At 38.8% G+C, this 16,322-nt stretch overlaps 1 protein-coding gene across 1 annotated transcript in view; it reads right to left on the reverse strand.

Annotated features, from left to right (window-relative positions):
• The window catches only part of RhoGEF2 (Rho guanine nucleotide exchange factor 2), an 808,005-nt gene that overhangs the window by 169,199 nt on the left and 622,484 nt on the right, over positions 1 to 16,322 (reverse strand). Inside the window, 2 exon segments of the mRNA XM_067122600.1 lie at positions 9,974 to 10,026; positions 10,792 to 10,870. Coding sequence (XP_066978701.1) covers positions 9,974 to 10,026; positions 10,792 to 10,870 — 132 coding nt within the window.

Consider the following 16,322-nt stretch of genomic DNA (forward strand, 5'->3'; position numbering starts at 1 on the left):
CAGAATACGTACACACAGGCACAACACACAACAGGAACTGAGAGGCCGCGGAGTCAGTCAGGACGTTCGCCTTGCTCACTCTGGCTGAAGGCAAAGAGAGAGAGAGAGAGAGAGAGAGAGAGAGAGAGAGAGAGAGAGAGAGAGAGAGAGAGAGAGAGAGAGCTGCAAAAAGGTAATGACACCATGAACAAAAGGCTGAAACCTACCCTCCTGGTGACAGGAGAACGGCTAGAGAGAGAGAGTCCTACAATTATGTACGGAAGTCTTGCAAGACTGTCATGAAACGAAAACTAACAAAGAAAGGGCACTAAGACAACGATCCGTGAGATTGAAAGGAAGGAGAGAGAGAGAGAGAGAGAGAGAGAGAGAGAGAGAGAGAGAGAGAGAGAGAGAGAGAGAGAGAGAGTCCTGAAATGAAGTTTGGGATTTCTGCAAGATGGTAGGACACGAAAGCTAACAGAGAAAGGGCACTAAGTTACAAGAACACAGAAAGAAAGAGAGAGAGAGAGAGAGAGAGAGAGAGAGAGAGAGAGAGAGAGAGAGAGAGAGAGAGAGTGTCGTGAAGCGAGACAGGGATAGAACCGGAGGCAGGGACTAACGTGGAAGCATCCAGAAGGGAGCCCAATCAGGAGTTTCCAAATGAGACCTTTTTTTCTGGGGCTGAATCCAGATCTCTGTACAAGGTTAGTTGGCAACTGAGAGGACCCGGCCGTGTAAACATGCTTTCAGAAACCGCCAAACACTGAGGCACAATGTGCCTACCACCTGTCGCCTGCAAAGCTCGGGCCCGAGGCTTCTGGTACGCAAAGTGCATAGCACAAAGTCATTCAAAGGAGTGCATTTCGTAACATGTGTCCACAAACGATGCGTTTGTCTGAGGCTAACAGGGCGCTCCGAGACAATCGTGCTAGCTCTCTCTCTCTCTCTCTCTCTCTCTCTCTCTCTCTCTCTCTCACTCTCTTCCATGGCTGGGGCAGCACTGGTATTAGCACGGAAGGGGAACGCCCAATTTGGTACCGTCTTGGATTCTGTTTTCTCGTAATACTCCTAAACTTTCAACTATATTTTAAGGAAAATTTGTCAAATTAAAAAAAAAATAGACGTACAACTAGGAAAAAATAATCCATCATATATAAGAATTCAGTACCATATGACGTACTAGCCGAAAATATTCAAACATTACTGATTATACAAGATCCTAAATTAGTTAGGCACTTTAAACGATAAAAGACAAGTCACAAATGCGTATTGGATGGGGTAATAGTAATCTTGAATATAGAAATTCTTATAATAGGTTATAAACCTTCCCAATAATTCAAATTTCTCAAAATCAGAAACAAAACGAACAACACAAAACCAACAAAAAGTAAATCCGTGAATAAAACCCGACAGGGGAAATTACTTGTAGTCTTAATGTCATTTCCTGTTTAAGAAATGAGATGCTTCATGAAGACAGCTTCTTTCTGTCTAGGCCACCAGCAATTATGAAACCTTTGGTCCAAGACGCTTTCTGTGTCCACAAAATGACTGAATGAATGTCTTTTCTCCCATCGATACTTTTAAAGAATTTACGTATAAAAGTGACAACACCTCATCTACAAGAACAAACGGCTCTTGTGTGACATCGGCTTAAATTTGTCATGCTGGATGAAAATCCTAATAAAACAAATACAATTTCGTCAAATGAAAACACCAGAACGCGGAACAATGATACCCAAAAGTAGACTTTCCTTATAAAACAAATACAATTTTGTCAAATGAAAACACCAGAACGAGGAATGATGATACACAAACGTGTATTTTCTAATAAAACAAATACAATTTCGTCAAACGAAAACTTTAGATCGAGGAAAAATGATACACAAAAGTACAACACTCGAATATATATTACCAATAATAGTCTCAAAGGCAACTGCTAACTCCAGCCAGACGCGCTAATTCCTCCACCCTGACAAAACTCGTTTCAAAACCTGGCGGGTGTATCAGTTTCCCCCAATGAGACATGTCAGCAGAGGGGTGGCGTGGCATCGTTACACAATGCGCTAACTTCACTTCGAGACAGAAAAAGATACAGAGGAGGGTAGAACGTACCACAGAGACGGAAAGCATAGAAGGGAATGGAGATGAAGAAGAAACCTTGAGAGTTGTAGATCCTAATGGTCGCTATGGCATTCAAGGAGACTATGGATTGTGTGTGTGTGTGTGTGTGTGTGTGTGTGTGTGTGTGTGTGTGTGTGTGTGTGTGAGAGAGAGAGAGAGAGAGAGAGAGAGAGAGAGAGAGAGAGAGAGAAGAGTGTGTATGTGCGTGAGAGAGAGAAGTGTGTTTGCGAGTGTGAGAGGAGTGCTTATGTGCGTGTGGTGTGTGACACAGAGAGAGAGAGAGAGAGAGAGAGAGAGAGAGAGAGAGAGAGAGAGAGAGAGAGAGAGAGAGAGAGAGAGAGAGAGAGAGAGAGAGAGAGAGAGAGAGAGAGAGGAGTACGTATAAAAGAGAGAGAGAGAGAGAGAGAGAGAGAGAAATGACTCCACCCTACACCTCCACCTTCTCCATTCCTTATCCAGCCCAATAATATTCATGAATCATAACCGGTCAGACAACTACCTCTGCCTACAGACCTCTACTACAACTGGAACCTCTCTTCATTAGAATCAAGTCTAACGTCAATATCCTTAAGAGCCAACGAAAAAAAAGTACCTCCTGGGTATCTCATATCCATATATCCTTTTACAAACTTAGTCCACAATGCCTTGAACAGTCTCTATTATTATTATTATTATTATTATTATTATTATTATTATTCAGAGGATCAATACTATTCATAAAGAACAAGCCCATTGAGGCCACTGATTTGAAATTCAAGCTTCCAAAGAATATGGTGTTCATTCGAAAGAATTAATCGAAGGTAATGGGAAATACAGAAAAGATAATGTTAGCAAAGAAAGCCACTGGGAAATTAAGGAAAAATAGCATGGGACATTCTGGCTTTAAATGCGGATTACGATTCTCTGATTCAAGAAGAATTTTCCCCCAACTAAATGACAGTAATGTCCTAAGAATGGAGACTTCTCTAAGCACAAGTGCCGCATTTATACAAGGAAAATTTTACCAACTGTAATAGTGCGGGGCGGTGAATAGGATGATTTGGATATTCTTGTCACTCAGGCCGCATCTACAAGGAAGAGAAGAAGAGCAGCAGCCTTCTTATGTGTGGACACCGTCACTTGTTTCTCTACCCAGTGTGTCAGTATCATCAGGTAAACATAAAAATATATTCTAAATTCCTTTTTAAATCTAATTTTTATGTTTATTTCCGGGCGCACAAATCAACATCTCAAAAGATGTATGGCCCATGATAATGACTTTTAAACAATATACACCTCGACAGTGCAAGTCTATAAAATTGCTTTTGCACTTCCTTCTAAAGTGGTCTGCGGGCTGTTGTCTATTTATTATCTGTTGGCTAATGTCTACGTGGTTCATAATCCGAGAATGAATGAATGAATGAACGAATGAATAAACAGATAAACAAACAGATAAACAAACAAATATATAATTTCTAAAAACCACAAAAGACTTTTAAACCTAATTTGCATATTATCATTGTTTTTGTTGTGCCGTCTTTTGAGTTGCAATTCCAGAGAAGACCTTAAGTTATATCATGGTTTTAGTTATTTTTTCTTCCTCCTTGGGATTCCAGCTGCCACAATGTTACATGTGGCATCTGATTTTTAACGATTACCTGTTAATAACAGCAGCAGAAGGCATACGTTGAGGTTAGGGTGCGAGTTGGAAGTGAACGAAGTCCTATGGGTTGGAGGCTACTAAAATACCAAAAACCACAAGTTCCTTATTTATTGTTAATTGTGTGGGTTTTCTCAAACAGGACAGTCCCTTCCCTCCAACGGGAAGGGAGGAGGGGAAGGGGTCCCCCCCCCCCGCGTTTCTTGGCTGTGGATTGATAGAAACTGATCGAGGTGATAGCTTCGTCGATCACAACTGATTAACTAGAGTTACTGAAAGCGTGTTAATGACGCGTTATCTCTAAAATATGGGGTGGTAATTACCACACAAGTTTCCAGTTGTTTAAATACTTAACACATAAACCAAGCCCACACAGTAAAAAAAAAAAAAAAAACATTTTTTGGGGGAAAGGGGGCCCAGTCTAAGCAGAGGCAAGCTTGTGATGTAAAGGATAATGATAATAATAATAATAATGGTGTCTGTGATATAAACAGGCCAGCGTCCATTCACCCACACCCTAGAAGGAGTAACATGACGTATACGTCTTCTCCTCGATACGTGTGATTACAGAAATTAGGAACTTCTCGGAAAGCATAAACAAGAATCAAAGTGACGCCAAGATTATTACTTTTAAAAGTACACTTCTCACTGGCTCTTCCAAACCATGAAGAGAGAGAGAGAGAGAGAGAGAGAGAGAGAGAGAGAGAGAGAGAGAGAGAGAGAGAGAGAGAGAAGCTTCGAAGACTGGTTTGCCCATGAGTTGCGTAGATTACAAAGGAAAACAAAAAGAAAAAAGGTGCATATTCCTTTTTCGGGGAATTTGGCTGACTCATTGGCCAAAAGTGAACACAATTCTTTTTCTTCGCCCTTGATGCTGGTCTCCTGATGGGAAGGAACTTCGTGTATGTGTTGAGAGAGAGAGAGAGAGAGAGAGAGAGAGAGAGAGAGAGAGAGAGAGAGAGAGAGAGAGAGAGAGAGAGAGCCTAAACCTAAATAAGACCATTAATAGCAAAGCAAGGACACAAATGATAATCCAGTAAACACTATTATGCACTGCCTGTCATTACTGACGTATGTTTGCTGTACGTAAACGCAGGTTATATACGCGCATGCGCAATAAGCACAAGATCCAACTTCTTACAGGAGAGCTGAATAAAATAAATCGTCCTTTACGGCCTGTGTAAACTCATCCTTATGGAAAATCGTCTTTATAAGTGACAGCATTTGTTCTTGAAGTTGCTCTCTCTCTCTCTCTCTCAGGATTTTGATTAATGCCTTCATTACACTGAGGCCCTTCATATCTTTTAAACGGAAATCACGACCTGACATCACTTATCAAAGGCCGGAAAGGGAGGAGGAGGAGGAGGAGGAGGAGGAGGAGGAGGAGGAGGAGGAGGAGGAGGAGGAGGAGGAGGAGGAGGAGGAGACTCTTGCACTTCGAGAACCTTATAACGACAGTTCACAAGCGACAAGCAACGCAGAGAGAGAGAGAGAGAGAGAGAGAGAGAAATTAACTCATCGTGTGCGTTTACAAGAGAAATAAAACCAAAACAGACACACAAATCGAAGAGATAAAGAATGGAAAAATTAACGAAAACTAAAGTCTCATCTTTCTCACGACTGATAGATAAAACAGGTAAAGCATAAAGCAAAACGGTGCTTGAAGCCCAGGTGTAAAGCAAGTTAGCAGCAGCAGCGGCACAATAGGTGCACAGCTGCGACAGAGAGAGAGAGAGAGAGAGAGAGAGAGAGAGAGAGAGAGAGAGAGAGAGAGAGAGAGAGAGAGAGCTGTTTGGCACTACGATGTTTTGGCACAAGCTTGTGGCTATGGTACACAACCGAAGATGATTTTCGTTAGTCATTCAGTAAGTCAGGAAAGACACGTTCAACACGCAATACACTGAATTACGTCCCTGACGAAGCTGTGACTGACTGACAGACACGCAACTGTTCCACGAAGGACTGCGGCAAAGGATGGAGCCGGAAAAGCCTTCTGGGAAGGGGGTTCCCTTACGAAGGAGAGGTCCTTTCAAACGGGAAGGAAAATTTGAGAGGTCGATCAGATAGCGAGTAAGATGGAATCGAACATAAAATTTATGCCAATGGCCAAGCACTGGGACCTGTGACGTCATTCAGCGCTGTAAGAGAAATTGGGAGTAAAAAAGGGTTTGAAAGGGATTGTTTTAAAGGTGTAACAGGAGGAAAACCTCGATGGGATTGTTTTAAAGTTGTAACACGAGGAAATCCTCGATGGGATTGTTTTAGAGATGTAACAGGAGGAAAACCTCGACAGGATTGTTTTAAAGGTGTAGCAGGTGGAAAACCTCGATGAGATAGTTTTAAAGGTGTAAAAGGAGGAAAACCTTTAACCTCGATGGGATTCTTTTAAAGGTGTAAAAGGAGGAAAGCCTCAATGGGGTTGTTTTGAAGGTGCAGAGGGTGGAAAACTCGATGGGATTGTTTTACAGGTGTAACAGGAGGAAAACATAGATGGGATTGTTTTAAAGTTGTAACACGAGGACAACCTCGATGGGATTGCTTTAAAGGTGTAGCAGGAGGAAACCTCAATAGGATTGTTTTAAAGGTGTAGCGGAAGGAAAACCTTTAACCTCGATGGGATTCTTTTAGAGGTGTAAAATGGGATTCTTTTAAAGGTGTAAAAGGAGGAAAACCTCAATGGGATTGTTTTGAAGGTGTAACAGAATGAATAAATCTTCCCATAAGCCTAAACTCATCCACGCAACGTTCCCTCGTCTGAAACTCAAAGACTTCTGAAGACAGACTGACGGAAAGGCATTTGTACGCAATGGCTTTGTGGATTTGCGACCTCAGCGGCCTTTTCTTACACAACCCAGTGGCATCGACCACTGACACTCGGTCGTGACCTCCTTTAACACGGGTGGGCTTAGACTGTAAAGGTAGCAACAGTAATGATATACTGTTAGCAGCAAGGACCATTTCAACCAGAGATAATAGGACGTTCGTTACACGCGAGAACTGAATGTCGTGGATATATATATTCATGGGGTCGAGTTCTTAATTTCTTTTTATTCCATTTCGACGATGACGAAGTAAATGTATCAAATATACTGGTTGAGAGAGAGAGAGAGAGAGAGAGAGAGAGAGAGAGAGAGAGAGAGAGAGAGAGAGAGAGAGAGAGAGAGAGAGAGAGACTTCTGACAAAGTTCGTTCAAAAACTGAAGAAACACAGGATGTGTAAAGATGGCTGGACCATCAAACACTGCCTAACATACGTACACATATACAAACAAACTTCCCCAGGATGTACATAATAAACGTGCATGTGGACGGTACATGTCCTAAGATTTCTGTGAATGCTGAATCTAACGGCAAAAAAAAAAAAAAAAAAAAAAATGGGGCTGGGAACACAATTAAAATCTCTTCTGTTTTTTTAATAATAATCCATATACCCTTTCTTCTTACTTATAATTTAACAACATATGAACAAAATTAACCCATCTCCACTTTCACCACAAGTTCAAGTCACCCACATCGTTATCTAAAGGCTGAAGGAGAGACTGATAAACAAATATAAACAAATAGGACAGATAAGAAGAACCTACAGTAACAGTAGCACCGACTGACATAATCCACAACTGCACCTCAAGGGAAAACAAGTTCTTATGCAGCAGTGTCAATAAACTTTTCATTATTCCAAGTTTAAGGAATAAATATAATTAAAAAGTAATGTACTTCAAGATATGACGTTTCCTAAGAGCCATAATTCCCGAAAAGTATACATTTCAAGAGGAACATTTGTCTACATATGGCATATCATAACACATATTGGGAGCTGAATAACGGAATATGTCATGCATGTGAAAAAGGTGACTAATATTATTCCTGACTCAGTTTTTTATTACATCATAATCTGCGTCAATATATCACCCCCCCCCACAAACAAAATCTTTAAACCTTCTGTTTCAATAAATATAAATATACAACAAATAGACCTTGAAATCTGTCGATAGGATTTTCGAAACAAAAAAAAAATTAGGATTTCCAAAAATTCTAAGGAAACCATTGTCATACGATGCTGTGTTGTTAATAATAATAATAATAATAATAATAATAATAATAAGAAAGACGTCGACCTTCTCTTAAACAGGTCCTGTTACGAAGCATGGCTGCACCATTTGAGTTAATTCTATAGTGACTCTCCTTAACTTTCCTTTATAATTCTTATCTCCCCTTAATATTGGTCAATAACTGATTAAAATAGTAAACAAATAAATGAATAAATAAATAAATAAATATTATCATCAGTATCGTAACAAGTGCCTCACACCAATCCCTAACAGCAAAACGACCCAACCATGCATACACCCCCCAAAAAATCAGGAGCCTCTATGCGATTAATCTGAGGCAAAGGGCGAGATGATACTACCAGCATCTCTCTCTCTCTCTCTCTCTCTCTCTCTCTCTCTCTCTCTCTCTCTCTCGCCAACCGACAGGAAGTCCGTCCACCCACCCACCTGCCATCCATCGCCTTAGCCAAAACAGACTGCCAAATTATACCACAGCCTAACACAGTATCACGGCTTATAAATAAACAACATACGCCAGGACGCCCTCGTCATAATTAAATTCGAAATAAGCGAATCTTAGATTAATGTCTAAATAACGCTGAGTCAGCTGGTTTCAAATTAGAATAACGTGCGTCGTCGAACAATTCCTCTTCTCTCTCTCTCTCTCTCTCTCTCTCTCTCTCTCTCTCTCTCTCTCTCTCTCTCTCTCTCTCTCTATATATATATATATATATATATATATATATATATATATATATATTTTCTTCATTTTTCTTACTTTGGACCTAGGTTTAGTTGTGACAAGCATTTCCAAAATGTGAGGCAATCGAGAACTTGAGCGGACATTGCGGTTATTAAAAATAAAAATTACGTATGTTTCAGGTAAAAGGGACCAGCAGATTTTATATACAATATTACATATATATATATATATATATATATATATATATATATATATATATATATATATATATATATATATATATATTTATAGTTTTTCTTTCTCAGAGAAAGAAATAATTGTTGAAGGCAGACCATGACACAATTTTACGACCTAATGATTCAGGAGAAAGGTACCATAAAAAGACCATGACGATTACGAGGGAAGCCCTTTAACTGAGAAGGAATACTAAAGCGGTAAACCCCATCCCTAAAAAAAAAAAATAAAATAAAAAAAAAGTATGAAATAGGCATCCACCAAGGCTAACAAAAAACCCCTAATTTACACAGCCTCAAATGTATGTGCTACCTGTTACGCATGCAGAAGAGAAGTCCCTGTCCGCTTTAAACCCTAACACAGAGAAAGCAAACATTGTTAACAAATGCCCGATATCGATATCAATTAGCCACATTCAAAAGCACCAGTGCTTTCCGCATTGATTAACGTGCTTCCTAATTCACGAGAAAAAAATTGGCGTTCCCAATAAGGTTGAGTAACGGAATTTCATAAATTAATCTCTTAAAAAATTATAAAAAATTAAAAACGTGAGAACAATCTATAGAGATCAGAGAAATTTAATTTAAACTTCGTCATAGATAATGATCAGTGCCAAATACTGTGGTAAAATACGCAAAATATATAATGGCATTTTAGTAAAAAAAAAATCTACAGTACTGACAACACAGAACACACACACAGCCATACGCTTGAGACATAATCACTGGAAAAATTTGTCAAGATACAAAACGATTCAGCAAAAACATACCTTAGATTTCGTTAACTTTTCACCCTTAAAAAATACTGTACTGAATGTCGTGTCAAGTTTAAAGTTCTTTCTAACCTAAAGCTTTAAGGTTGTTCGTCAGCATTAAATTCATTTCACGAATAGAGACACGAATTTATATATTCTCGCTGAACATCACAAAATACTGGGTGGTATCGTACGCAGATACACCCAAAGAAAAATTCTATGTAACATTATAAATAAACAGTATAGTACGACTTCCCTAAAAAACCTCAAACCAGTTGAGAAAAAAAAAAAACACAAGAAAACCATTCGTCAGACCAGCTTCGAAACGAATTTGCCATCTGAGCAAATACACGAACAAGGAGTCAAATAAACAGCCACATAAACAAGAAACCGAAAACCGGTGAGTCCTCGAACAGCAAGATGTATACTGACCAAATAACGTGAAGCGAAGTAAGAAAAATAATAACAATAATAATAATAATTCGTGTACTTACCCGGAGGTGGGAATGTTGGGGTCACTATGCTTTCTATTCTCTCTCGTCCGCTTCTGTTGGAAGGAAGAAAAAAATTCTTGACATTAATATAAAAATATTACTACATCAGCAAGTAAAAACAATGAACATACAAGTATCCAACTTTTGACTCAACATGACTGCTACTTAATAAAAGTCAATATAACAATCAGTGCCAAATGAACTATGATTTATAAAGGCAACATTGCAGCGGTCTATAAAATTACCAAATTTAACTTATTTAGGATGAATTCTAGTTTAAAAAACACAATAAAAACAAAATCTAAGAGAAACAGGAGCACGAAAAAAGCAAAAGAAATAAATAAGTTGGAAATGACCCCAGAGAAGGGGCAGAGACTCACTAAGGGAAAATGGATTTAAGGGGATTCACTGGCGACTAATCTACTCTCCCCCCTCAGGTAATATACAAATATTTTTTCAGTATCTTTATTCACTTATTCTGAAACACCTACTGATCCCAGCAAGAGAGAGAGAGAGAGAGAGAGAGAGAGAGAGAGAGAGAGAGAGAGAGAGAGAGAGAGAGAGAGACAGCTGAACGCTAAAAGTCCTGACTTACCCTTTCAAAAGGAGAGAGAGAGAGAGAGAGAGAGAGAGAGAGAGAGAGAGAGAGAGAGAGAGAGAGAGAGAGAGAGAGAGAGAGAGAGCTAACCGCCAAAAGTCCTGAATTACCGTTTCAAAAGCAGAGAGAGAGAGAGAGAGAGAGAGAGAGAGAGAGAGAGAGAGAGAGAGAGAGAGAGAGAGAGAGAGAGAGAGAAGAACGCTAAAAAGTCCGGACTTACCCTTGCATGCTGCTTTTCCTTACAGCTCTCCGATCGATTTATTGCTCCGGACTTCTTCTTGGATAGCGCCGCTATTGGTCTGTTGAGAAAACAATGGAAAATTAATATGTAAATAAACAAGTAAATATCTAAATAAAAATGAGTTAATTTAGTGTGGACACATCTGACCATACTGCTAAAAATAAAAACTTACCTTATAATAGCTATAAACTAAAATTTCTCATTAAATCATTCTTAAACTTAAAACAGCTACTAATGACGAAAATTTCAGCAAATGTAAAATAAATAGAGGTGGGGAATGGAAAAGGTATTAAATATAGAGAAAGAAAAAATGGTAAAACACCAGACAAAAAATTCATATATAAAAGAAGCAGAACAGACAGCCACAAACATAAGTTTACCTGGGAATGCAGTTATGATTCTTGTATAAAGCCTTGTTGTTAACAGCATAAGTTATACTTTTACCTTTCTTTATTTTATATTACTTTGCTTTAGTCAATCCAAATAAAATTCAGCCCCTTTATTCGGGGATTTTCAAGTCAAAATTGTGTTAGGGGCACAAAGTTTTACACTTTTTTTTTACTTGCATTTTCAAGATGAAATGTGGAACTGTCTTCTCTTCAAAAATATATATATATATATATATATATATATATATATATATATATATATATATATATATATATATATTATATATTTATACTAAAGGACCTATTCAAACTGGATGGTATCTAACGGAGTTTTTATTCAGAAAAGTTACAAGCTTTCTTGGAAAACAGTCCACATTATCAAGTATCCGTACATTGTACGGATACTTGATAATGTGGACTGTTTGTCCAAGAAAGCTTGTAACTTTTTCTGAATAAAAACTCCGTTAGATACCATCCAGTTTGAATGAGGTCCTTTAGTAATTCTACTAATGTACAGAACAATTGTGTATGTGATAAAGTTAATATATATATATATATATATATATATATATATATATATATATATATATATATATATATATATATATATATATATATATATATATTTTCATTTTTCTAACCTAATTCACGATTCATTGCGGAATAAATCAAGGCTGTTAAAAACCAAAATAGGAATAAACCAAGGTTCTTAAGAAGCAAAATAACACTTATTATGAAACATTCGAAGGTAAAAGAATCTAAGACATTTTGAGTTTTTCATCACAGGCAAGATTAACCGACTAACGGCAAAGAAAATAACCCAGAATATATTAAATATTTTTAGTGTCTTCAATCTGCCTAGTTCTTAAAACGTTTCGCAGAGAAATCTAAATGCAGGATTTTCGCCACAACCGGTATAATGTTCATCGAAATCCTTGACAACTGTTGATCTGTAAACGCCAAGTCTGTCTGTAAGCGGACTAACTAATGGTCGCACAACCTCAAGAGATTACACCATCCGGTATGATGCACGTAAGAGATTCAAGATTTTACATTACACTTCGGTTCATATACCCAGATAGCAAGACATCCCCCCAAAAAAGGGGCTGTTTGAATGTAATAAAACTGACTAAGGACGCTAAACAACACAAGACATCCAAAGGAAAGACCTGTCTGAATGTAATACAACTGACTAAGAACGCTAAAAAACACAAGACTTCCACAGAGGTACCTGTTTGAATGTAATACAACTGACTAAGAAAACTCAACGATATCCTAACATTCAACAGTCACATAAAAAAAATGATAGTGGAAAATTTTTTTTATATGTAAAAAATGTTTGTGGTTTCCTAAGGACGGAAAAATGATGGCGTTTCTCTTTCCCTCCTGAAATATATTTACGAACATAATTTAATCTAAAGGTGCTCACTGATCATTATGGTAAGCTGCCCTCATGTGGGAAACCTTCGGGGGATGAAACGGCTCGGCGTTCTGGAAAGGGTCGTATGACTGCAGGGGCGCCGTGTGGACCACAGGCCGATTCACGTTTTGCTGCGACTGGCGAAAGGCAGGCCCCGGGGGCGGCAACCCCGCCGTGGTGGGCGATCCCAAGCATGGTTTGGGAGAGATGGCCGGGGGCATCTCCGTCAGCTCGGTGCTGCGCCTCTTGTGGTCTTTGTCCTTCCCCTTCAGCAGCACCATGAAGGTCTTCTGATATGCCGGCTGGGGGATGTTCTTGGACTTCGGAGGAGGGACCGGCTTGGAAGGAGGTGCCGAGGACGTCGACGACCTCCGGCCTGGGTCGTGGTGGATGAGGGGCGCCGTGGCATACTTGATCTTCCTCGGCGTATCGTCAGGAGGCGTCCGGCGGCCCTGGCACTCTCCCTTCTCCCTCTCCGACCCGTGGAAGGAGGACCTGCGTGGGGAGGTCGTTCGGCCATGGGAATGCTGGCGAATCTGGGCGTGGGATCGCACGGGGGTCTTGTCTACCCCGACAGTGCACAAATTCTCCACGCTGGCTTTTCGACTTCTGCCGAACATCATTCGATGTGATTACGGTCCAGAAACTTCAACATAAAAAGCAGTCACGGAAACTTAACTACAGACCCGTGCATCAATAGAGACCTGTGAACTCCTACCACTCAGCAGAACTTACTAGCGCAGCCATTACTCTCCACAGTTGAAGCATATCCGCTTGTGCCGCCTCAGTACCACTAATATAGACTGCAACTGACATCAACAGCCCAATTTCCAAAAATCTGATGTTTTACCATTGTCAGCAGAAGTTGGCATAAACAGCTCTAATGCCCATATTTACACAAAAGTCCAACATCTTGCAAGAGAACACATCGGAAGCAAGATATGGGCGATGCCCATTTCAAACACTCGACATTTTACAACACACTGGTACCACTGCCCACAAGGATATTGTCATGATCCTTTTCTCGAGTCCTTTATATACTACAATACACTTTAAGAAATAATCTTGGGGCACTAGATAAACAGTAGAAACGCCCTTTGACATTGAAAAATGAAGCTCTATTCCAACTCCCCACAGAGGTTTAGTGTCAACTAGGAGTGTCTTGTGCACAGGAAACGGCCGCTGATAACGACAAAATGGTGAGTAAAAATTCAAGCTCGGCTTACTTCGCTGTCATCATCCCGTAACCAAACCAAAGCTTGGAAGTTAGTGAAATGAAAGTTCTTTCATATAAATATGCCCATCATAAAAAAGAACTTTTTGGAGTTGGGAAAATGAAAGTGCTTTCATATAAATATGCCCATCATAAAACACGACTTTTACGGCACCGTTCCTGTTTCAAGAACAGCAAAGGATAAAGAAAAATCGAAACAACTGAGCGATGATTTTCATAAAAATATCTTCCCGTCAAGCAAAACTGAGCTTGCGAGTAGTAGGTCAACACAGCCCATGCATCCTTAAATACGGAAACTGTGATCGTGTATTTCCTATTATCTACTGTAATTTCTTTCAAATGAACACCTTACTCTTTGGAAGCTTGAATTTTAAGTCAGTGGACCCCTGTAGGCTTGTTCCATGCATAACGTATGCGTGTGCGTGTGTGTGTGTGTGTGCGTGTTTGTGTATGCATGTATATATATATATATATATATATATATATACACACACACACACGTACGTGCATATATATAACAGTAAATAAAGTAAGTCATACACTTAGAAAAAAAATGGTTCCAACGCATCCAAAACTGAAATGGACATAAGATAATTTTTATATAAAACAACTAGATTACTATCTGGTGTTTTATTTATGTGTTAATAGCTTACTGACAAACGCAAAGCGTGCCTTTCAAACTCGTTCAATGGTCATATTAAATTATTCGACCACATCCAATTTGTCGTTAAATTATCCATGATTTTCTTTGTTAATAAAACTAAAATTATAGACAACTTCCCTCATAGCATAAAATGGTTTTGAAAGAAGTGGAACAATGTCTATATCGCTCTCAGAGAGAGAGAGAGAGAGAGAGAGAGAGAGAGAGAGAGAGAGAGAGAGAGAGAGAGAGAGAGAGAGAGAGAGAAAATTCCCTCCATCTCAATAAATCCAAATATTGTAATAAAAAACCATCGTCAAAAAAGCTCAGAGAGAGAGAGAGAGAGAGAGAGAGAGAGAGAGAGAGAGAGAGAGAGAGAGAGAGAGAGAGAGAGAGAGAGAGAGTCCCTCCATCTCAGAAAACCCAAATATTGGCGACAGCATAAGTTTGTGAGTTTGCACTCTATTTAATAATCAAACCGCGGAAATGAAACCTTTCTAAAAGTTAAGCAGTAACGTTTTATTAAGTTACACTGATAACTCCTAAACATCTCAAACCCTTAAATCAGTAACTGTATCAATGAATACAATAACTGGTCAACTATTAATGATAGCGTTGTATTTGACTGGGCTTTGACTAGCTGCACAATATAACCTTGAATATTGTTCTTTTTCGCCCCATATATTCTTTTTAAAAACAATATTCCACCAAGAAGAAGAAGAAGAAGAAGAAGAAGAAGAAGAAGAAGAAGAAGAACTGAACTACTCTAACAGTAGCATCGTTGCCACTGCAATGTCTTAAGTCACCGCTAAAATGATATCCGTTTTCTTTGCATCTTGCAATACATAGAGAACGGACTTAACTTTAGCGTTAACCCTTGTAATAATAACTTGAGGACGTAATATTGTAAACGAACGTACTCTTACTTTTACGTGAAATGCCTATTCAAATTCAAAGCTAGATTATCCTTCTCGGAACTGTAAACCATTAAATAAATTGTTTCTGTCATTTACCAATGAAACTTTGAGAGTGGAATGAATAGGAACGTGTATTAATTGTTTTCCAGAAGACCGTTTTGACTTTATATAAAAGCTTATACAACGAATTACTAAAAAAAAAAGCTTATACAAGAAACTACTAAAAATCGAGTAACAGTCTGTTCTTAAATACGTCAAACTTAACTATCTTGAATAAAACCTTAATAAATTCTTCATTTTATCCATAAATCTCCCTGTGCCGTCTACTCGTTTTCTGGTTATCAATACCTTCTCTTTAAGCATAAGACTGTTACTGAATATAAATGCTTAAGTTCATGAATTTGCATTCACAGTGTGTATAATAAGTAATGAAAACTAAAGCAATGGGCTGGAACCGAGCACGACAGACAGTCACAACGTTCCAGTACTTTAGTGGAAGAGCATAAGTTGACATTCCCGAATTAACTATGTAAGGTCCACCATACGACTCCCTAAAAATATTGAAAAAGTCTCTCAGTATGATACATAAAACGAAAAAAGACTTCATTCACCTACATTTTCCAGAGTATTTCAAATCTGGGGAACCACTGATCCTAAGATGCAACCCGATTGGAGACCCTGGAAATAGGTCGACGCCTACAACTTGACCTCGCTTTACAAATCGGCTTCGTTAATTTACTCCAGTTATACGCAGCAAATAAGAAGCTTCTATTTCCTAGTTCAAAATTTAGGGTTAATGTTAATTCCTATTTGACCTCCAATCTCTAAGGATAACCTTGACCTCAACCACACTGTAATGCATCGCAAGCAATTCCTTGCGAAAATTGTAAATGCGGAGCAGTCTGCAGCT

This window comes from Macrobrachium rosenbergii, chromosome 20 (genome assembly GCF_040412425.1).
Source record: "Macrobrachium rosenbergii isolate ZJJX-2024 chromosome 20, ASM4041242v1, whole genome shotgun sequence".
Classification (NCBI taxonomy): domain Eukaryota; kingdom Metazoa; phylum Arthropoda; class Malacostraca; order Decapoda; family Palaemonidae; genus Macrobrachium; species Macrobrachium rosenbergii.